General features: G+C 46.0%; 1 protein-coding gene across 1 annotated transcript in view; it reads right to left on the bottom strand.

Moving 5' to 3' along the window:
• The window catches only part of LOC124619519 (agrin), a 311,708-nt gene that overhangs the window by 25,572 nt on the left and 261,782 nt on the right, over positions 1-24,354 (bottom strand). Inside the window, exons 4-5 of the mRNA XM_047145966.1 lie at positions 12,841-13,002; positions 5,155-5,298 (exon numbers count right to left, since the gene is read on the bottom strand). Of these exons, the coding sequence (XP_047001922.1) occupies positions 5,155-5,298; positions 12,841-13,002 (306 nt within the window). The remainder of the gene's footprint in view (positions 1-5,154; positions 5,299-12,840; positions 13,003-24,354) is intronic.

Here is a 24,354-nt window from a genome sequence, read left to right as displayed (position 1 = left end):
TGGTGATAGCCTATAGCTGTTATAACAAATAACAGAACAGAAGCCAAAGAAACCCTAGAGACACCACTATAAGTCTCAGCCAGAACAGGACAACAAATCATGTCACATAATCCACAGACAAACACGCAATGGAAACTAAGTACAGAAAAATAACAAAAGCAGAATGTCTGAAATACTGGAAGAGATTGTACAGAGAACAGGACTGAATTCGACGTCTAATGAAGAAAGCATACTACAAATACGGAAGTCAGGGAAACAGAAAAACAAGAGAGGAAAATACTGAGAAACATCTCTGGCGCAGTTCAGAATGAGGAGTGCGACAAAAGAACTGTACAGACAGACATGATTACAAACATCAGGAAAAGAAGGACAGAGTTCTATAGACACATACAGAAGATGAACTATCAGTATTCGCACAGCATCTTTCTTCTGCAGAGTATGTGCTCCAATTTTCTCAGACTGGAGGATGACACCAACAAATAGTTTTCACAACAAATATAAATATAGATGAAGTAAAGGTCTATAAAGGGTTTCGCAGGAGGAAAGGCCAATATCCAAATATATGACAGGAACACTCATTTGAAACAAAAAATTTCAGACGGACAAATGCACTATTCCGAGATAGAAAACATTTATGAGAAATAGGAGTGGACCTAGAAATCAACGCCTATGTGATTTAGCCCGAGTACAATTAACTGGAATCAAAGATCGCAAGACCTTACACCATCAGATTCTCGTTTATGGGAGCGGATGAAGACCGAGATGTAAAAACGAAAGGTGAACACACGAGATGAACTGCTTGGTCGCATCGTAGACTCTGCTGCCCTTATTAGGGAATGGGCAGAGGCACACAGACAAGCAACGCAACGTCTTCTCCCAACAGTGCACAAATGCAGTGAAATTGACTGTGGGATGTTCGAACTTTTATTGTGAACTGGACAACGGATGTAATGTGACATGTACGATAATGCTTAGAGGTGGAGGTGTTAAAAGTACAAATTTTTCAATTGATTCTTTGTTAAATGCACTTTGTAATGTTTACTAACTGGTGTACGTATCTAAACCTGAAACTTTGTCGAGTAATACAGAAAATAAATAACTAGAAACATTAAATGTATTCTATCTCTGAAACCATTCGGAGTAGGGCATATAATCATATGAAGTGTTTTGCTTCAAAAGTCCGTTCCTATCATAGCTTTAACTTTTGACCATTTCTCCTGGACACCCTGTGTAAACACCATGCAACAGAATTAAAGGATCACTTACTCGGAAAGCCGTAATTGTCTTCCATAACGATGCAGAAGTTTTAAATTTGGATCAAAGGTGCTTACAAACTTCCTCCGTAACGCCTCCAACAGTAACGTGTCGACACGTGCGAAAACAAAAGTCCGCAGCTCAGAAGTTCATGTGTCGTCTGAGACGGGTTAACGGAGCCGTGTTGGCATCAAAATTCACCGCAATTGCGCCGAAAGCTAGCGTGGGCGTGTCACGCAATGGGAAAGTCGTCACTCCCTCTCTTATCAAAATTCGAACCCTTGTTTTGACGCCTCTGCGATAGATGTCAGAACTGCCACAACAAGCGTTGAAACCACGCAGTTTTCCTACGGATGACCAAGGAAAACATTTCAGACCCCCCCCCCCTCCCCGCTCAAAATCGACATGAAAAGGCTTCAGGAAGTGGCATAAAGGGTGTCAATGAAACTACCACTGTCCTTGTAGCGTTGATTCGCACATATTTCGCGGTCGGAAACGACAGTTCGCAGTGGATGAGCAGCAGGACGACGACGTTCTTGGCGACCAGTGCCAGTGCTGACAACCCCGGACGTTTCAAAAATGGTTCAAATGGCTCTGAGCACTATGGGACTCAACTGCTGTGGTCATAAGTCCCCTAGAACTTAGAACTACTTAAACCTAACTAACCTAAGGACAGCACACAACACCCAGCCATCACGAGGCAGAGAAAATCCCTGACCCCGCCGGGAATCGAACCCGGGAACCCGGGCGTGGGAAGCGAGAACGCTACCACACGACCACGAGATGCGGGCCCCGGACGTTTCAAACATTGTCTAAGGATACTGTGAGGCGGTATCCCCACTTGACATAATGGGACTCTCTTGGAGTGTAGTGCGACAGCAATTTTCGCTCTGGTATGCAGGTTGGAACCATTGGGGGTACGTAGCAGCAAAGGGTGCTTATGCGTTTTCATCCCTCCGATCTTGCACCCGGTTGTAGTGTGATCACTGTGGAGTGGGCGGGAGGGTGGGGGTTGCAACATTGAATAAAACGGCAAAGGTCCCTCCAAGATCCCCAGAGCTACAAACATCTCAGTGGCGCTCGCCCACCTTTATCGAGAATTTTAAAAATGTGCCTGTACTGAGACAACCTATGTAGTAGTCCTAGGCGTCTGCTAGCAGGCATTCGAGATCGGAAGGGTGTCGAGGGATTGCCAGCCTACTAGCAGGCATTCGGGATCGGTAGGATGTCAAGGGATTGCCAGCCTGCTAGCAGACATCTGCGATCGGAAGGGTGTCTAGGGATTAGCACCTTACTAGCAGTGCATCCGGGATCGGAAGGGTGTCTAGGGATTACCAGCTTACTAGCAGTGCATCCGGGATCGGAAGGGTGTCTAGGGATTACCAGCTTACTAGCAGTGCATCCGGGATCGGAAGGGTGTCTAGGGATTACCAGCTTACTAGCAGTGCATCCGGGATCGGAAGGGTGTCTAGGGATTACCAGCTTACTAGCAGTGCATCCGGGATCGGAAGGGTGTCTAGGGATTACCAGCTTACTAGCAGTGCATCCGGGATCGGAAGGGTGTCTAGGGATTACCAGCTTACTAGCAGTGCATCCGGGATCGGAAGGGTGTCTAGGGATTACCAGCTTACTAGCAGTGCATCCGGGATCGGAAGGGTGTCTAGGGATTACCAGCTTACTAGCAGTGCATCCGGGATCGGAAGGGTGTCTAGGGATTACCAGCTTACTAGCAGTGCATCCGGGATCGGAAGGGTGTCTAGGGATTACCAGCTTACTAGCAGTGCATCCGGGATCGGAAGGGTGTCTAGGGATTACCAGCTTACTAGCAGTGCATCCGGGATCGGAAGGGTGTCTAGGGATTACCAGCTTACTAGCAGTGCATCCGGGATCGGTAGGGTGTCTAGGGATTACCAGCTTACTAGCAGTGCATCCGGGATCGGAAGGGTGTCTAGGGATTACCAGCTTACTAGCAGTGCATCCGGGATCGGAAGGGTGTCTAGGGATTACCAGCTTACTAGCAGTGCATCCGGGATCGGAAGGGTGTCTAGGGATTACCAGCTTACTAGCAGTGCATCCGGGATCGGAAGGGTGTCTAGGGATTACCAGCTTACTAGCAGTGCATCCGGGATCGGAAGGGTGTCTAGGGATTACCAGCTTACTAGCAGTGCATCCGGGATCGGAAGGGTGTCTAGGGATTACCAGCTTACTAGCAGTGCATCCGGGATCGGAAGGGTGTCTAGGGATTACCAGCTTACTAGCAGTGCATCCGGGATCGGAAGGGTGTCTAGGGATTACCAGCTTACTAGCAGTGCATCCGGGATCGGAAGGGTGTCTAGGGATTACCAGCTTACTAGCAGTGCATCCGGGATCGGAAGGGTGTCTAGGGATTACCAGCTTACTAGCAGTGCATCCGGGATCGGAAGGGTGTCTAGGGATTACCAGCTTACTAGCAGTGCATCCGGGATCGGAAGGGTGTCTAGGGGTTACCAGCTTACTAGCAGTGCATCCGGGATCGGAAAGGTGTCTAGGGATTACCAGCTTACTAGCAGTGCATCCGGGATCGGAAGGGTGTCTAGGGATTACCAGCTTACTAGCAGTGCATCCGGGATCGGAAGGGTGTCTAGGGATTACCAGCTTACTAGCAGTGCATCCGGGATCGGAAGGGTGTCGAGGGATTGCCAGCCTACTAGCAGGCATATGGGATTGGTAGGGTGTCAAGAGATTGCCAGCCTGCTAGCGGGCATCCGGGATCAGAAGGGGGTCGAGGGATTGCCAGCCTGCAGACGCCTAGGACTACTACACAGGCTATCTCAGCACAGATACATTTTGAAAATTATCAATAAAGGTGGGCGGATGCCATCGAGAGTGCTGTGCAACTGGGGGATCTTAGTGGGAACCTCTCCCGTTTTGTTCACATAAGTGTCAATATTTCAACCCCACCCCTCCCCTTTCGATAATCACGTCACAAGCTGAAGGATTAAAAATGCGTAAGCACCTTTTGCTCGTAGGGATCACGTTCAAGCTTCGTCGACTGGTTGTGAACGGACCTAGTGTTCCAACCTCTACATGAGAGCAAAAATTGTGATCACACTGCACACAGAAGGGGCGCGACCATGTTCAGTGGGGATACAGCCTCACAGTATCCTTAGACAAGGGTTGGGACGTTTGGGGTTGTCAACAGTGTCAGTGGTCGTCAAAAACCTCGTCCTGCCGCTCATCCCACTGCGGACTGCCGTTTTCGACCGCGAATTATGTGCGAATCAACGTTCCTAGGCAGGGGTAATTTCACTGACACCTTTTATGCCCCCTCCTGAGGCCGTGTCGATTTTGAGCGGGGGTGTTTCCGAAATGTTTTCCTCGGTCACTCATGAGAAAACTGCCTGATTTCAACGCTTGGTGAGGCAGTTCTGACATCCATTGCAGAGGCGTCAAAAGGAGTCAAATGTTGATAAGAGGGGGCATACAACCTTCCCATTGTGTGACACGCCGCGCGGAGGCGTTCGGCACAGTTATGGTGAAATTTGGTAGCCAGATGACTTCATGAAAGCATTTTACACGGCACATGAACTGAGCTTCTTGCTGTTTGAAGCGCCGTCGAGATCGAGGTTGACGTCGCAGGGCGCCACGACTTTGCGCCGTTACAGAAGAAGGTAGACACCTTTGAGGCAAAGTTAAAGCTTGTGCGTCACAGTGGGAGACAGTTATGGTGTTCTGAAAAAGTGATCGTTTAATTCTGTTGCACAGTGAAGATGGAGTACGATGCCAAAGTCGCAGCGCTCATGTCTGTCTGTGGCGATCAGCTACCAAAGATATTCCTTAAGGGTGAAAGTCAGGGGGGACCCCGATAAACGGGCACAGCTCATTCCGTGTACGTACTCTAATGAGAGAGCGCGTACTCACCCGCAGTTCTTGGCCTTCATGCGGCAGGAGTTGCTGTAGATCTTGCCATCGGAGCCGCAGATGGGCTTGGAGACTCTCCAGCAGGACTCACGGCAGTGGCGCGTCGTCTGGCAGAACTTCTTGTCGGCGCGCACCACGCCCTGCCTGTAACACACACACCACAAGTAATCGAAATAGTATTTATTAATTTCTCTTAAGGCCTAATCATCAATGCTGTAGTGATGGACTCGATGCGTAGCAATATACATCACCGTTAGGGTATCTACAAGAAGCTTACCAGACTCAATGAGTTACGAGCCCAGAGAATACTTTTGCACGCGTAGATTAAGATACAGTATGTTCCGCGTCAATCGGCTGGCTCTTCAGGCCACCAGCTTCAGTACAAAATACTGTACTACCTAGTACAAATGTACAATTGCACAGGATGGTTATTGAGCTAGAGTAGACGGAAAATTATTTGCCGTATGGGAACTCAACTTCGTAGGAACGATGTTGAGGTTGGGCGCTGAAGGATTTGCATTGTTAGTGTCTACGTCTACGTCTACGTGATTACTCTGCTATTCACAACAAAGTGCCTGGCAGTGGGTTCAATGAACCACCTTCAAGCTGTCTCTTTACCGTTCCACTCTCGAACGGCACGCGGGAAAAACGAGCACTTAAATTTTTCTATGCGAGACATGACTTGTCCTAAGGAGCCGGCACTGATATGGCGACCTACGGTTGAAACACAAGTATTAGTGTGAATTTACACTCACTGGGTCAGTGAACACTCTCAACTGTCGCATTTCGGGATCGTCACTACAAAGGAACATTCATGAAGTTCCCCTGCATAGTGAACACGTCACTCTGTGGTGGGATTCGCGGCATAGTTCATGATTGGTCTATTTTTCTTTGAGTAACTGTGACCCCCAAGGATCAAGGACATGCAGTATGAACGGCACACTTAAGTGTGGTCTGCTTCGCTAACGTGTGATCCCTGCTCCACGGGAGAGAAGTGCTTTGGACTCAACTATTTTGATGCACGACGGAGCTCCACCTCACACCACTCTGAAGGTCACTCTATTACTCTGTAATACATTTGAAGAAAACCGAATCAGTGGCTGATTGTTACAAACTGCGTGGTCTCCAACATCGCCACATTTGAACCCGTGTGGTTTGTAGCTGTGGGCTTACGTGCAGGACAGGGTTTGTCAACGGGTCAGTAACACACGTTGGGAGTTTAAGACGAGTGTAGCGAGGTAGGTAGCCAACATCCCGCCTCAGTTCTTTCGGGCGGCAGTAGAGCAGTCTGTGGTACTGTTTCAGGCTGTCGTGGACGCAGATGGTCGTCACACTGAACAACGTTTCTAACCTGGGTCGTCATCTTGGCACGCAATTAACAAATGTTTTCCTCTCACATGGAAACTGAAATGTTTATTTTACTGATTTATTTGTTATTCCTCATTCTCATGTCCTTACGAATGTGTATGCAAATTTTCATTGTCGTAGGATTATTCGTTTTTCATGGTGAGCCCTCTCGAGTAGCGATTGTTTAATTTTAACCACCCTATATTTTAAATGTAAACTTTTTAATCAAGTCTCCTTCTATTTGGGCACAAATTTCACCTATCGTCTACCATAACAAGGAATACAGTCTTACTTCAGCACGTTGCACGTTACAAATTAGTGCTCACACGTACCTGTTAAAGGAGGTGTTCCACGGGTTGTCCTAGCATTTGGATGCTACACTGAGCTGGTCTCTCCAGGTAGATGGTAATTCTTTCAAACCTTCTCTGGTAAAGCTTGACTGTACAACTCACTGCTCCAGTCCTTAAATTATATAAACAGGAGTTCTGTACACTTCGCAATTACGATGTCCCAATAGAGAAAAATCCATACAATTGAGGTCAGGTGATCTTGCAGGCTAAGTTACGGGCCCTGTTCGACCAATAAACTTTGGACCATACTGCCGCAGTAAATGTCTTCCACCAGCAGCGAAATGTGCAGGTGGCATGCCAAGCACTCACCACGTTTCCGTACCGTGGGTCATGAGTAAACTTGCAACTGATTAGGTGGGAAACTTACTAGAAAAGTTTACATTTCAGGCAGATTTGTACTAACTAGGACCGTACTTGATACTGACGGCAGTGCCAGGGCGCGACCGTGTGTTCGCAAGTCTTCTGCACACCCTCGTTTACAGGAATGTTCTCGCTTCCGTACCGTATACTTTTACCTGTGTCAGTTTTCGCTATAAATATCAAAGCCACTCTTTATAATTACACTGCTGGATACACAGACAGTAACACCCTGATGAACTCATTGTAGTTAATGAAATTTCTATCGAATTATGAGTAATCGTGATAGTAAAGTTTCTTAAGGGCAAGGCACCACTGCTGTCGTGACAGATTTGAGGCGTGGCAGTGTACACCACCGGTAAGGAATCCATCATAAGCCTGCCAGAGTGAACGAGTCACGAGAACAGAGAATGCTTTTGCACGCTCAGAGTAAAATGCAGTGTGTCACACGCGATTCGGCCCGCTCTTAGAGCCGAGCCGCGTATATGCACTGAACCGAGAGTGAATATTATCTATATTGCTATGAATTATATGAGACAGTTATAATAACCCTATAGTTGTGAAACTTCCTGCAACACTTTGTAATGATAATACTTAACGACAGTATCAGTTTCATTTTATTATCTAAAGTAACTTTTGAAATACGAACATTTACCCGAAACCATAATTTATGACTTTTATGACATATTAATTTGTTTTGTGTAGAAGATAATGAAGAATGTTAACTAAATACCTGATCCTTACGTAACGGAGTCTAAAGCATATTGATGAAAAGACAAAAATATAAATAACAGTTTCAATTTCAGACTGCTACTATTGGTTAATCTGCTGGATAATATAATTTTCATTTGTTGTGTCGTCTGAGTCAGTGAGTAGGTCAATTGCAGATATATGTAAAGTATGAATCGTTCACATTGTAAGTAACTAAGTGCAAGTGAATGTGCGAATCAGATTGTGCAGCCTTAACGTGAATCACGTAAACGGCGAAACACCCCTTCCCTTGCCGCTTTGATTCCTGCACATTTCGCTGTCGAAAACGACAATCCTCAATACGAATAGCAACAGGACGACGTTCTTGGCAAATCTGTCCACTACTGCCCCCCCCCCCCTCCACTTGGCGTTTCAACCGTACTCCAACGGCGCCGTGGGGCTGCAACACTGACTCATTCCTTTAGAGCGTAGGTGACAGCAATTTCTGCTGTGCCATATAGGCTGGGGAGACTAGGGGCCGTTCAACAACATCCGACGAAATTTTAACGTGATCCGAAGCAGAAAAGTGTTTTCTTGTTCGCGCCCTCCTGTGGAGCGACCACGGGAGAGTTCGACATAGGCACATGGGAGAGTAAAACGTGTTCCTCTGAGACCACTCAGTTCGGCAACACCCTAGGTGCCACCCACGCACCTTTCTTGAACACGTTAAACTTGTACCTGTCAGAAATTTCGACGCCTGTACAGACAGCGACGTTGCTGTAGGGCCTGAGGGTTAGGCAACCCCTTCGACACCATTAGGTAGAGTTGACCTACGTTCACGTACTAGAGCAACCTCAGCGCTGAACAGGTCTTGACGTTTCTGACAGGTACACGTTTAACGTGTTCAAGAAAGGTGCGTAGGTGGCACAAGGGTGCTGCTGAACTGGGTGGTCTCAGAGGAACACGTTTTAATCTCGCATGTGCCAATGTCGAACTCTCTCGTGATCACGCCAAAGGAGGGCGCGAAAGAGGAGGAATAAAAAAACTATAAAAACACTTTTCTGCTTCGGGTCACATTTAGAGTTTATGGAACTGTTTTCAACGGTGCTAGTGGTTCCACCCCTTATGGCACGGCAAAACTTGGTATCACATTACATTGCACAGGGTGCTATCACGTGGCATTGCAGCCCCGCAATGTCCACAGAGGAGGGCCGAAATGCCTATGGGGTGGCAAAAGATTTGTCAAGAACAACCTCCTGTTCCTAATCGCACTGCGAACTGTTGTTTTCGACCGTGAAATGTGAGGGAATCAATGCGCTAAGGGAAGGGTTCCGTGAGGCCTTCCCGTCTCGATTCTGGACGTCGATGTGCCACCCATAAGAAAACAGCGTGATTTCAGCGCTGGGTGGTGCGGTGCTGACTCAAATTAACATCTAAGCTCTCGCCAATTTTCCCGCACGTGTCGACTCCTTGCTGTTTGAAGCGTCGCTGAGCCAGGCGGTGACGTCGCAGGGAGGCACGCTTGTGTACCATGACGGAGGAAGATTGTAGTCACCTTTGAGCGAAATTTCAAACTTATGCAACGCAATGGGAGACAATTACGAGGTTTCGAAAAAGTGATCCTTTAATTTTGTTGTTCAATGCAGAAGCATATTACTCCTTCAAGACAACGATCAGCAAGCCGCACAGCAGTGCTGTAATGCGGGTATATTGCTAAACAGCCTGGCAGGCAACTGTAGACAGCGATAAGTGAAGGTACGTTTGAAATGTGCTTTCCTTTTGGTGAATACACACCACTTGCTATCTGTACAAAATATTGTGATGGTAAGACAGCCCTAGTGCCGATGCGGTTGAGGATGCGGCTGAAAAGGGGAAACATAAAAGTGTAATATAGGAACGCCTGGAATAATTAAAAAACATTTGGTATATAAGTGAATCATTATTCGTATACAGGGTGGTCAGAAACAGTGTGAAAAGCTTGTAAAGGTTTTGCAGGGTACGTTGTGTTGAGAAATAATTGTTAAGAAAATAATTCGATAGGTTGCGCCGCATTTAAGTTATCTAGTCAGGCCGCTGCGTACGTAATTTCAAGCGGCCCATTAGGGACGGTGTCGCCCAACGCGTTCTTCGTTTGGTTTCCTAAAACTCAACAAGGGAGCGATTCAAAGATTAGACATGCGACGGTATTAGCGGTAGAACCGGAGCCAAAGGCTAAGTAATTTCGTGCGCTATCATCTACGCTATGAGAACAACTGAGACTTATTGTGTCTGGCGGGCCGCTTTAATTTGCGCGCAACGGCCTGATTGGTTATTTTTTTTTTAACAATTTCTCTGCGCAACGTAACCCGCAGCGCCCTTTCAAGCTTTTCAGACTGCTTCTGACCACCATAAATGCTATGTGAGTAGGACACCCTTATTACTCCCAGAATTGGCGCGGGATGAGAAGGAGTAACTCCTACCTAGCCATAATTCGCTACATATACAAATATAAAATGAACCAACGTACCCGCGACCTTGCTCAAATCAAGCACCACAAAATGAGTACAGTGCGCTCACGGGGGTTTGTGACTCTGGCAGTCTACTGAACTTGACTGACTTATTATAAGATAACAACAGATCTTGATTGGCTATATACATATCGCTCGTACGAAACTAGACTTGTCTTTTTCTCACATGATATACTGTGAGCTACGGATGAATGGCAGCAGGTAGATTCCATATTTATAGACTTCCGGAAAGCCTTTGACAAGTGCCCCATTGCAGGCTGTTAAAAATAGTACGAGCATATGAGGTAGGTTCAATGTTATGTTAGTGGCTCGAAGATTTCTTAAGTAATAGAGCCCAGTATGTTGTCCTTGACGGCGAGTGTTCATCAAAGAAAAGGGTATCGACATGAGTGCCCCATGAAAGTGTGATAGGACTGCTATTATTCTCTGTATACATAAATTATTTGGCGGACAAGGTGGGCAGTAATCTACAGTTATTTTCTGATGATGCTTTGGTGTAAGGTAAGGCATCGAAGCTGAGTGCTTGCAGGAGGATACAAGATGACTAAGACCAAATTTCCAGTTGGTGTAATGAATAGCAGCTAGCTCTAAATGTAGAAAAATGTAAGTTAATGCAGATGAGTAGGAAAAACAAACCCATTATGTTCGGATAAAGCATTGGTAATGTCCTACTTGACACAATCGCGTCTTTTAAATACCTGGGCGTAGCGTTGCAAAACGATATGAAATGGAACGAGCGTGTGAGGCTGGTGGTAGGGAAGGCGAATGGTCGACTTCGGTCCATTGAGAAAGTTCTAGGACACTATACAGCACGCTAGAGCGACCTACTCTTGAGTACTGCTCCAGTGTTTGAGACCCGTAGAAGAACGTATTAAAGGAAGACATGGAAGCAGTTCAGACAGGCGGCTAGATTTGTTACCGGTAGGTTCGAGAGGTAAGCTATAGGAAGAGACGGGTAATATGCAATATGTACAAGAGCCAAGAGGAAATAATAAGAGTGGGCGACCGAGAACGAAGTGCTCGGATTAAAAAGGGTGTAAGACAGGGATGTAGTCTTTCGCCCCTACTGTTCAATCTGTACACCGAAGAAGCAATGATGGAAATAAAAGAAAGCTTCAGGAGTGGAACCAAAATTAGAGGTGAAATGATATCAATGGCACGATTCGCTGATGACATCCCTATCCTGAGTGAATGTGAGGAAGAATTACATGATCTGCTGAATGGAATGGACAGTCTGATGGTACATAATATGAATTCAGATTAAATCGAAGAAAGACGAAAGTGGTGAGAAGTAGCAGAAATGAGAACAGCGAGAAAGTTAACATCGGGATTGATGGTCATAAAGCAGATGAAGCAGGCAGCAAAATAACCAGGAGGACATCACAAGCAGACTAGCACTGGCAGAAAGGGCATTCCTGGCTATAGAAGTCTGCTAGTATCAGACATATGCCTTAATATCAGGAAGAAATTTCTGAGAATGTGCGTTTGGAGCAGTGTATTGTATGGTAGTGAAACGTGGACTGTGGGGAGAGACGTAACAGAAGAGAATCGAAGCATTCTACAGACAAATGCTGAAAATTAGGTGGACTGATAGAAATGCCGTGTGGCTAGGGCCTCCAATTGGGTAGACCGTTCGCCTGGTGCAAGCCTTTCGAGTTGACGCCACTTCGGCGACTTGTGTGTCTATGGGGATGAAATGATGATGATAAGGACAACAAAACGCCCAATCCCTGATCGGAGAAAACCTCCGACCCAGCCGGGAATCGAACCCGGGCCGTTAGGCATGACATTCCGTCTCGCTGACCACTCAGCTAGCAGGGGCAGACGGTGGACTGATAAGGTAAGGAATGAGGAGGTTCTGCGCACAATCGGAGAGGAAAGGAAGATGCGGAAAACAAGGAGAAGGGACAAAATGATGGGACATCTGTTAAGACATCAGGGATGACTTCCATGGTACTAGAGGGAGCTGTAGAGGAAGACAAAGATTGGAATACATCAAACAGATAATTGAGGACGTAGGTTGGAAGTGCTACTCGGATATGAAGAGGTTGGCACAGGAGATGAATTCGTCGCGGGCCGCATCAAACAATTCAAAAGACTGATGATTTACGGACATGCTTTAGGAAGTCAAATGGGAATCCTAGGATCCCTGGAGGGGATGTGACATTCATTTCGAGAAACGCTATTGAGAAAACTGTGAGAACCAGCATTTTAAGCTGACTGCAGAACGATTCTACTGTCTCCAACATACATCGCGCGTAACGACCTCGAAGGCAAGACACGAGAAATTAGGTAGGGTTCATTGGAGGCGTATAGACAGTCAACCTTCCCTCTCCCTATTTGGGAAATGACTAGTAGTGATAAGGGTTGCCCTAGACCACATGCCGTACGGTGGATTGTGGAGTATGTACGTAGATGTAGACAGCTGGACTCACCCGCAGGTGGCAAGCTTCATGCGGCAGGAGCTGGCGTAGACGTTGCCGTCGGAGGCGCAGACGGGCCCGTCCACCGGGGCGCTGTCGCACGACACGGGGCAGTTCTCGCGCTGCGCCGACGAGTTGCCGCAGGCGCCCACGTGCGACAGCTGGATGCCCACCCTGCAACACACACACACACACACGGTTCGCTGAGCGCTGGTAGAGCTGTGCAGCTACATAGTCGAGCTACACAAGGGCAAGCCGCGAGTCTGCAGACTGCGTCAAAAAGGTCAGCTGTCTATTCTTTTCAGTTCTGAGGCGTCGGAGGCATGTTTATCCTTTTAATATTTCTATCACATGTTACTGATGACACAGGGCGCTGAAATTTGTTGTGATAGGTAATGAAACCGTGCAGAAGGTAAACAAAGTACTGACGTGTTACTTGGGTTCTGTATACACATAAAAGCCACCAGTTCCGTGTCTCGTATACGCGACGCGGGAGACGAAGATGCCACTACACTACGAGCCATGAAGAGGCTACAGTTATACTTAGCCCGGTGCGCCGGCCGGAGTGCCCGAGCTGTTCTAGGCGCTACAGTCTGGAACAGCACGACCGCTATGGTCGCAGGTTCGAATCCTGCCTCGGGCACGGATGTGTGTGATGTCCTTAGATTAGTTAGGTGTAAGTAGTTCTAAGTTCTAGGGGACTGATGACATCAGAAGTTAAGTCCCATAGTGCTCGGAGCCATTTGAACTTAGCCCGGTGCAAGATCCCAGTTCCAAGTTGTCTAATTAACGGCTTGCGGGTGCAACAAAAATTTAATTTTCACTACTTCGTACAGTTATTGCCCGAATTTAAAAATTTAGAATGCAGTCACAATCTACTCATGGACAGCTATCGGTACGCGTGTGACAGCATGTGCTACCAGCACGTTCCGAAACGCCGCGCTTAAAAACAGCATTTTTCTGGGGCTCATACGTCGGGCTCTGTTGTTATAGGCAGGGTTGAGCTTTTTGGATACTCCTTGGGCTAGGGACCAACTGCATACCCAACAGAAGGACCGTCTTACTGTAAGTAACTTCAGCACCGAGTCATAGTTTGAACATTACACACTTCCTCCAGCTTAAGCAAATGGAGAAAATCGGTTGGCTCTTTTTACGTTAGATGTGGTCTACTTTGTGCCTTGAAGTGGCCAATGGAGGCACCATTTAGCACATGGAGGGTTTCTCAGAAAAACCGAAAAAAAAGTTTTTCCCACCTTTTTTCGACGTTAGCGGTGGATATCTAAATAACAAACCGCAGAAAATTACTGAGATTTTAACAGTGCATACTCTAGGCTGCTATCTAGAAGTACCAGTTTTCCCTCTTTAAAAACCTTTACCCGTTATCGAGAAACATCCACAAAACATGGTTTTGGGTACCAAAACCGAGCCGCAGATTTCGAGATCGCTGGTGGCTGAAACTTTTACGATATATTTCTAAGACCCCGATCATGAACAGCCTTGAAAATTTTCTTGATATCTTTATCCGTTTCTAGGATGCAGAGATTCGAAGTTACCTTACTCGTACACTTAAAATAAACACGTAAACTCCGGTGTGGGACGAGAACGTTATCAAGTGACGTAGCATTTAAAAATATGCTGTAAATTATCTCCGTTATCATCAGGACGGTTCTGGGAAATCCATGCTGTAGTACCGAAGCACATGCTAAACTTTCGTACACCTAAAATTCGGTCTGTGGTGTAAAAATATAATTAGTTTTACGTTCTTTTAATTTCATATAAGTAACTAATAAAAATTTTACTGACCCAAAAAAATATTTTATATGAGTCACATGCCCTCTTTAGAAGGGAAAAGACCAGTGGAAAAATCTTCTAATCGGACAGCAAAAAAGGCGAATATGCTCATGTCTGAAATACTGTGAAAAGTCAGAGAACCAACTGCTTCATTCTACTTTCCTCAGCACCTTTAAAAATTTTCTCGAAAAAATACAAGTATTTTCTTATGCTGAGAGAGAAGGAGACATTGGCAGTGGGAAAGAGACGGAAAAATAATAAATACCGAAGATAGTAGTTGCGGTATAGATGAGCGAATGAGACAATGGCAGAGACAAAGAGAGGGACATAGAGGCACAGGAACATAGTTGACAGTGGCTACAATCAATAATGACAACGAGGAAGAGAGAGAGATAGTGATAGTGAGAAGAGGGAGTAGCAGTGGGAAGGAATGAATGAGGTAGTGGCAGTAAGAGAGAGCTAGAGGGAGGCAGCGACAGTGACAGGCGACAGTATTAGCAGGAGAGAAAGGAGGAGACTGTGGCTGTGAGACAGCAGACGGTGACAGTTAGAGACAGTTAGACACAGAGAGATAGTGACAGCGAGATGGGCTGAATAACTGAGTGAGACTGGACAAGTGGCAGTAGATGGATGTGATCGACCTAAAAGCCATGGACTACTGGGTGTGAGGGAATTACAGTTCCAGAAATGGTGGGAGTGGGAGGTGAGTTGCATGTTAAAAAGAGTATTTTAACATGTCAAGATTTTTGGAAAAATTTTAACAGCACTTCTCAGTCAGAATCTTTTAAACAGGAGCATATTGACCCATTTTATGCGCCGATACGACTATTTTTCCGCTGGTAACCTCTGGTTGATGGCTTAACAGAATAAGTCAACTATTGCAGTTGGAAACTGCGTATATGCCTCGCGGCAATGTAACTCACGGCGGGTAAATAGTCTGGGAAATCTGACTATGCTCAGCTAGTATTTGAAAATCAGAGCACGTAATTTCAAACCTTTACGAAATTTTCAGGCTGACACCCTCACAAAATGATGAAGAGAAAAAAAAGTTTGTCGCTTACTACATTTTCACTGTTCATGCAGTAAAACTGCAGCGCCAGCCTTTTAATTCATTACTTCTTTACTACTAACTTCGTTCTCAGCAAACTTTGCAGACAATATCCACATATGCCACTGAATGTACTTTCAAAACGATATCATTGTACTGCATACAGTTAAGGAGATACGACGTGGTAAACACTGAGATCCATGAAAAACTCTCTTGTTCTTAAAACTGAGCGCAATTTACCCAAACTATACTGAAGTGTTTGATAATTAGAGCACTTAGCTACTTCCTACTAACTTTTAACATCATTTCAAAACTTTACTAAACTCTGCCGGGCTTACTTGCATAATGACAAAATATTTAACACTTTAACTCATTTGTAAAGCAGTCAGACGTCTGAAGCTCTTTGATACATGGGATTTCGCTTCGTTCTTTAAACAATCGGGGGTGATGAGTTCAGTGATTTACCACTAAACAGTTACACGTGATCTACGCTAAGACATGCTATCTGAGGATGGTAAAACTAGTAGGAGAACCGCTGTTTCAACAAAAGCAGGTGTGTATTTACTTGTACGAGGGCTGTTCGGGAAGTAGGTTTTGATGCTGTCTGCTGCTTGGAGGAGTGGGGGACAGGAGGTGGTAACAGGGTGGTTTAATTCATCGTCTATAGTGCGTCCATCATAACAATAAACCTGATGTAAACATTACACCATGTATTCTTCCGCTATTTGCTTGAATCTCATTGGATTTCATTTCATATGGAGCGGAAGCCAAACTCTGTCCAGTGCACGAAGTACGATCACAAGGATACATTTTATACTTTGTTACAGGCACATACACTGAGCGATAATGCAGGACAACAGCTTTACCGGTGCTTAACTTGGACAGCACTGGCCAGCCGGCTGGTCCAATGAACCTGAAATGATGCGACCAGCTGCAGTTCAGACGATAAAAGAGGCGAGCAGAGAAACAACATAGCTTCGAATGACATTTAATTTTAAAGAGAATGAAATAATATTCGGCAAAACTTCAGCACTATTGCACGCTTCTTAGGTGACTAGACGGAAAGAATAAATTAAAATTCGGCAATTTGTTTTGCAGTTTCATTCTTTGGCAGAAACTGCTGTCAGAGATTTATGTTTATGATTTCTTGGTAAATGTAAGTTCAGTCTATAAGGGGCGATCAAAAAGTTTCCGTTGGAAGGACGTACAGTCCAGAATCGGTACACCAATCAAGCGAAATCGCCGGGAGCAATGAGGCAATTACCTCACCTACACACCAAGTTGAAGACACTCGTTTGGTGAAATACCGTGTTCTGCTGCGTGAAGAAGTACGTAACTGCCTGCTGCACATCCTCATTCGAGAGGAATCGTCGACCCTTCATGGCCTGATAATCGGATGGGGGGAGATGACATTTTTCGAAACAGAAAGGAAACAATCAATCACAGTTTTATGGATTCTTATTTTATAAATTAACAGAAGTTTCCGAATAGCTCTTGTGCTAAATACAGGATATTTCGGACAGATTAATCCGTTTCACAATAGTATATCTTCTACATGAATGAAGGCAAAAACTTGGTACGAGTTGCTACTTACGCACAGTCCTATACAGATTTTATTTTCAACAGAGTGATACGATTTTACAAGTGCATATTTTTTTTACATGCATGCTCATACAATCTTCACTACTTTTTATAATTACGTTTAGGATCGAAATCTTCATTTACTTTTTCACATATGTTCAACGTGAACTTCACGTTCATATAGAAGATATACTCTTGTGAAATCGGGTGAATCTTTCTGAAAGGTCCTTTTCTCTACTCTGTAGTGAATAGAGGTTTTTAGAGTTTCATGTTGGTATACCACCTCTGTAATAGTGAAAATGGGGAAACGTACGGCAGAGACAGCTTTACGAAGTCTGTTCAGTTACATATCAGCAAATCTGGAAAAAAACTTCTTTTAGGAAACGTGTTTGGGTGTTGATGTATCCAAAGTCGCGAGACGGCGAGAGCTGAGGTCATACAGGATACAATCGCGCTCTGGAAGCTGTTGGACTTCTGTAGGGTGCATCATTACGGCTACGAGTCACAATGTCGAGAGCACTGGATGAGGAAAAAATAAATTCGAATGAATGATTTCGCCACACAGATCGCACGACATGTTGAATCCCATCAAATATTCATGGGGCATAATCGAGAGGTCAGTTCTTGCACAAATTCCTGCATCGGCAACACTTTCGCAATTATGGCCCGCTATAAAGGCATCAAGCCTCAATATTCCTGCAGGGGACTTGTGGAGTCTATTCCACGTGGAGTTGCTGCACTACACCACTGCACTGCACTGTCCACCACAACTTGTATGAATGTCAAGAGCTCAGATGGAAACCCAGTTCTAAGCAAAGAAGGGAAAGTAGAAAGGTGTAAGGAGTATATAGAGGGTCCATACAAGGCCGATGTACTTGAGGACAATATTATGGAAATGGAAGAGGATATAGATGAAGATGAAATGGGAGATATGATACTGCGTGAATAGTTTGACAGAGCACTGAAGGACCTCAGTCGAAACAAGGGCCCGGGAGTAAACAACATTCCATTAGAACTACTGACAGTCTTGGGAGAGCCAGTCCTGACAAAACTCTACCATCTGGTGAGCAAGATATATCAGACAGGCGAAATACCCTCAGACTTCAAGAAGAATATAATAATTCCAATCCCAAAGAAAGCAGGTGTTGACAGATGAGAAAATTATCGAACTATCAGTTTAATAAGTCACGGTTTTAGCAACCGTGACTTATTAAACTGATAGTTCGATAATTTTCGCATCTAACGCGAATTCTTTACAGACGAATGGAAAAACTAGTAGAAACCGGCCTCGGGGAAGATCAGTTTGGATTCCGTGGAAATATTGGAACACGTGAGGCAATACTGACCCTACGACTTATCTTAGAAGCTAGATTAAGGAAAGGCAAGCCTACATTTCTAGCATTTGTAGACTTAGAGAAAGCTTTAGACAATGTTGACTGGAATACTCTCTTTCAAATTCTGAAGGTGGCAGGGGTAAAATACAGGGAGCGAAAGGCTATTTGCAATTTGTACAGATACCAGATAGCAGTTATAAGAGTCGAGGGACAAGAAAGGGAAGCAGTGGTTGGGAAGGGAGTGAGACAGGGTTATAGCCTCTCCCCGATGTTATTCACTCTATATATTGAGCAAGCAGTGAAGGAAACAAAAGAAAAATTTGGAGTAGGTATTAAAATACATGGAGAAGAAATAAAAACTTTGAGGTTCGCCGATGACATTGTAATTCTGTCTGAGACGACAAAGGACCTGGAGGAGATGATGATGGTCGAAGTAGAGAGGATATGAAATGTAGACTGGCAATGGCAAGGAAGGCGTTTCTGAAGAAGAAAAATTTGTTAACATCGAGTATAGGTATAAGTGTCAGGAAGTCGTTTCTGAAAATATTTGTATGGAGTGTAGCCATGTATGGAAGTGAAACATGGACGATAAATACACTCCTGGAAATGGAAAAAAGAACACATTGACACCGGTGTGTCAGACCCACCATACTTGCTCCGGACACTGCGAGAGGACTGTACAAGCAATGATCACACGCACGGCACAGCGGACACACCAGGAACCGCGGTGTTGGCCGTCGAATGGCGTTAGCTGCGCAGCATTTGTGCACCGCCGCCGTCAGTGTCAGCCAGTTTGCCGTGGCATACAGAGCTCCATCGCAGTCTTTAACACTGGTAGCATGCCGCGACAGCGTGGACGTGAACCGTATGTGCAGTTGACGGACTTTGAGCGAGGGCGTATAGTGGGCATGCGGGAGGCCGGGTGGACGTACCGCCGAATTGCTCAACACGTGGGGCGTGAGGTCTCCACAGTACATCGATGTTGTCGCCTGTGGTCGGCGGAAGGTACACGTGCCCGTCGACCTGGGACCGGACCGCAGCGACGCACGGATGCACGCCAAGACCGTAGGATCCTACGCAGTGCCGTAGGGGACCGCACCGCCACTTCCCAGCAAATTAGGGACACTGTTGCTCCTGGGGTATCGGCGAGGACCATTCGCAACCGTCTCCATGAAGCTGGGCTACGGTCCCGCACACCGTTAGGCCGTCTTCCGCTCACGCCCCAACATCGTGCAGCCCGCCTCCAGTGGTGTCGCGACAGGCGTGAATGGAGGGACGAATGGAGACGTGTCGTCTTCAGCGATGAGAGTCGCTTCTGCCTTGGTGCCAATGATGGTCGTATGCGTGTTTGGCGCCGTGAAGGTGAGCGCCACAATCAGGACTGCGTACGACCGAGGCACACAGGGCCAACACCCGGCATCATGGTGTGGGGAGCGATCTCCTTCACTGGCCGTACACCACTGGTGATCGTCGAGGGGACACTGAATAGTGCACGGTACATCCAAACCGTCATCGAACCCATCGTTCTACCATTCCTAGACCGGCAAGGGAACTTGCTGTTCCAACAGGACAATGCACGTCCGCATGTATCCCGTGCCACCCAACGTGCTCTAGAAGGTGTAAGTCAACTACCCTGGCCAGCAAGATCTCCGGATCTGTCCCCCATTGAGCATGTTTGGGACTGGATGAAGCGTCGTCTCACGCGGTCTGCACGTCCAGCACGAACTCTGGTCCAACTGAGGCGCCAGGTGGAAATGGCATGGCAAGCCGTTCCACAGGACTACATCCAGCATCTCTACGATCGTCTCCATGGGAGAATAGCAGCCTGCATTGCTGCGAAAGGTGGATATACACTGTACTAGTGCCGACATTGTGCATGCTCTGTTGCCTGTGTCTATGTGCCTGTGGTTCTGTCAGTGTGATCATGTGATGTATCTGACCACAGGAATGTGTCAATAAAGTTTCCCCTTCCTGGGACAATGAATTCACGGTGTTCTTATTTCAATTTCCATGAGTGTAGTTTGGACATGAAGACAATAGAAGCTTTAGAAATGTGGTGCTACAGAAGAATGCTGAAGATTAGATGGGTAGATCACATAGCTAATGAGGAGGTATTGAATAGGATTGGGGAAAAGAGAAGTTTGTGGCACAACATGACTAGAAGAAGGGATCGGTTGCTAGGACATGTTCTGAGGCATCAAGGGATCACCCATTTAGCATTGGAGGGCAGCGTGGAGTGTGAAAATCGTAGAGGGAGACCAAGAGATGAATACACTAAGCAGATTCAGAAGGATGTAGGGTGCAGTACGTACTGGGAGATGAAGCAGCTTGCACAGGATAGAGTAGCATGGAGAGCTGCATCGAACCACTCTTAGGACTGAAGACCACAACAACAACAACATCGCATGGTTTGTGTGACATCAGTGTAAAATTTAGTCATTCGCTATCCTTCCTGAAGCAGCGGTTTTAATGTAGAGCTCAGTAATTTTGACCATGACTATTTCCGACCCCCCATAGTTGGTCCTGCGAAGTGTTCAGACAAGACGAGGCAGGCGAGTGCACGGAGTCACGGACGGCCCGCGCCTCCCGCATCCCACAGCCGGCGGGCCCCTCAGAAGTGTGCCACGTGCATCTGATACACGGTGCGGTGCAGCGGGAGGCCGGCCAGACGTGTGTGCGCGGCCCGGTCCGATCAGATGGACGACGAGAGCGACGGCCGGCACGTCACGAGCCCCGCGGGCTGACTCAGCGGCCGCGGGAACCGGTTGTGTGCGGGGGCGGCACGGGACGGGGACGTCTGGAGCCGCGGCAGCTGGCCCGCCGCTCTCTGCATACCACTTCCTCCCCCTTCTCCACCGCCCAGCGGAGCACATCCAGAGTGCCCTCCCTAACTGTTCTCGACTACCCGCGCACAGGGGCGAGTGCCTCGCCTCCCGTCAGTTTGCTCGTCCACGCTTCCGCATACCTCCCAGGCACAAGGTGTTGCTGTTCAGACGCGACACACGCCTGCGTTTGCACAGAGACAGTTACCGTCAGCGGCACAAGGCGTGCCCAGAAACAGGCGCGATGCGTCTAGCGACCAGAAGCTGCCTCGCTGAGGAGCGGTTCAGACACTTCTGGTGTCTGCCAAGCTCAACGGAAAACGAGAGGTTACCTGTGTTTTCTCGATTTCCGTATGCACTGTGACCACTGTCACGCCCCATCATTTTCAGTCCAGTCACGATGATGGCTCACATGCTCTGTCCCTGTACAGGATCACCCACGCCACACTTGTCTGATAGCGATACTGTGACTGCTAAGATAGGCATTGTGTCAGGAGGTTCTACACCTACCGGGTGATCAAAAAGTCAGTATAAATTTGAAAACTTAATAAACCACGGAATAATGTAGATTTTTTTTGGTCATCAGTCTACTGACTGGTTTGATGCGGCCCGCCACGAATTCCTTTCCTGTGCTAACGTCTTCATCTCAGAGTAGCACTTGCAACCTACGTCCTCAATTATTTGCTTGACGTATTCCAATCTCTGTCTTCCTCTACAGTTTTTGCTCTCTACAGCTCCCTCTAGTACCATGGAAGTCATTCCCTCATGTCTTAGCAGATGTCCTATCATCCTGTCCCTTCTCCTTATCAGTGTTTTCCACATATTCCTTTCCTCTCCGATTCTGCGTAGAACCTCCTCATTCCTTACCTTATCAGTCCACCTAATTTTCAACATTCGTCTATAGCACCACATCTCAAATGCTTCGATTCTCTTCTGTTCCGGTTTTCCCAAGGTCCATGTTTCACTACCATACAATGCTGTACTCCAGACGTACATCCTCAGAAATTTCTTCCTCAAATTAAGGCCGGTATTTGATATTAGTAGACTTCTCTTGGCCAGAAATGCCTTTTTTGCCATAGCGAGTCTGCTTTTGATGTCCTCCTTGCTCCGTCCGTCATTGGTTATTTTACTGCCTAGGTAGCAAAATTCCTTAACTTCATTGACTTCGTGACCATCAATCCTGATGTTAAGTTTCTCGCTGTTCTCATTTCTACTACTTCTCATTACCTTCGTCTTTCTCCGATTTACTCTCAAACCATACTGTGTACTCATTAGACTGTTCATTCCGTTCAACAGATCATTTAATTCTTCTTCACTTTCACTCAGGATAGCAATGTCATCAGCGAATCGTATCATTGATATCCTTTCACCTTGTATTTTAATTTCACTCCTGAACCTTTCTTTTATTTCCATCATTGCCTTCTCGATGTACAGATTGAAGAGTAGGGGCGAAAGGCTACAGCCTTGTCTTACACCCTTCTTAATACGAGCACTTCGTTCTTGATCGTCCACTCTTATTATTCCCTCTTGGTTGTTGTACATATTGTATATGACCCGTCTCTCCCTATAGCTTACCCCTACTTATTTCAGAATCTCGAACAGCTTGCACCATTTTATATTGTCGAACGCTTTTTCCAGGTCTACAAATCCTATGAAAGTGTCTTGATTTTTCTTTAGCCTTGCTTCCATTATTAGCCGTAACGTCAGAATTGCCTCTCTCGTCCCTTTACTTTTCCTAACACCAAACTGATCGTCACCTAGCACATTCTCAATTTTCTTTTCCATTCTTCTGTATATTATTCTTGTAAGCAGCTTCGATGCATGAGCTGTTAAGCTGATTGTGTGATAATTCTCGCACTTGTCAGCTCTTGTCGTCTTCGGAATTGTGTGGATGATGCTTTTCCGAAAGTCAGATGGTATATCGCCTGACTCATATACTCTACACACCAATGTGAATAGTCGTTTTGTTGCCACTTCCCCCAATGATTTTAGAAATTCTGATGGAATGTTATCTATCCCTTCTGCTTTATTTGACCGTAAGTCCTCCAAAGTTCTTTTAAATTCCGATTCTAATACTGGATCCCCTATCTCTTCTAAATCGACTCCTGTTTCTTCTTCTATCACATCAGACAAATCTTCATCCTCATAGAGGCTTTCAATGTATTCTTTCCACCTATCTGCTCTCTCCTCTGCATTTAACAGTGGAATTCCCGTTGCACTCTTAATGTTACCACCGTTGCTTTTAATGTCACCAAAGGTTGTTTTGACTTTCCTGTATGCTGAGTCTGTCCTTCCGACAATCATATCTTTCTCGATGTCTTCACATTTTTCCTGCAGCCATTTCGTCTTAGCTTCCCAGCACTTCCTATTTATTTCATTCCTCAGCGACTTGTATTTCTGTATTCCTGATTTTCCCGGAACATGTTTGTACTTCCTCCTTTCATCAATCAACTGAAGTATTTCTTCTTTTACCCATGGTTTCTTCGCAGCTACCTTCTTTGTACCTATGTTTTCCTGCCCAACTTCTGTGATGGCCCTTTTTAGAGATGTCCATTCCTCTTCAACTGTACTGCCTACTGCGCTATTCCTTATTGCTGTATCTATAGCGTTAGAGAACTTCAAACGTATCTCGTCATTCCTTAGTACTTCCGTATCTCACTTCTTTGCGTATTGATTCTTCCTGACTAATGTCTTGAACTTCAGCCTACTCTTCATCACTACTATATTGTGATCTGAGTCTATATCTGCTCCTGGGTACGCCTTACAATCCAGTATGACCATGATGTAATCTAATTGAAATCTTCCCGTATCTCCCGGCCTTTTCCAAGTATACCTCCTCCTCTTGTGATTCTTGAACAGGGTATTCGCTATTACTAGCTGAAACTTGTTACAGAACTCAATTAGTCTTTCTCCTCTTTCATTCCTTGTCCCAAGCCCATATTCTCCTGTA

The sequence above is a fragment of the Schistocerca americana genome, chromosome 6, assembly GCF_021461395.2.
Source record: "Schistocerca americana isolate TAMUIC-IGC-003095 chromosome 6, iqSchAmer2.1, whole genome shotgun sequence".
Lineage (NCBI taxonomy): Eukaryota > Metazoa > Arthropoda > Insecta > Orthoptera > Acrididae > Schistocerca > Schistocerca americana.
Note: the sequence above shows the minus strand (reverse complement) of the source record. Positions and strands in the feature narration are given on the sequence as shown.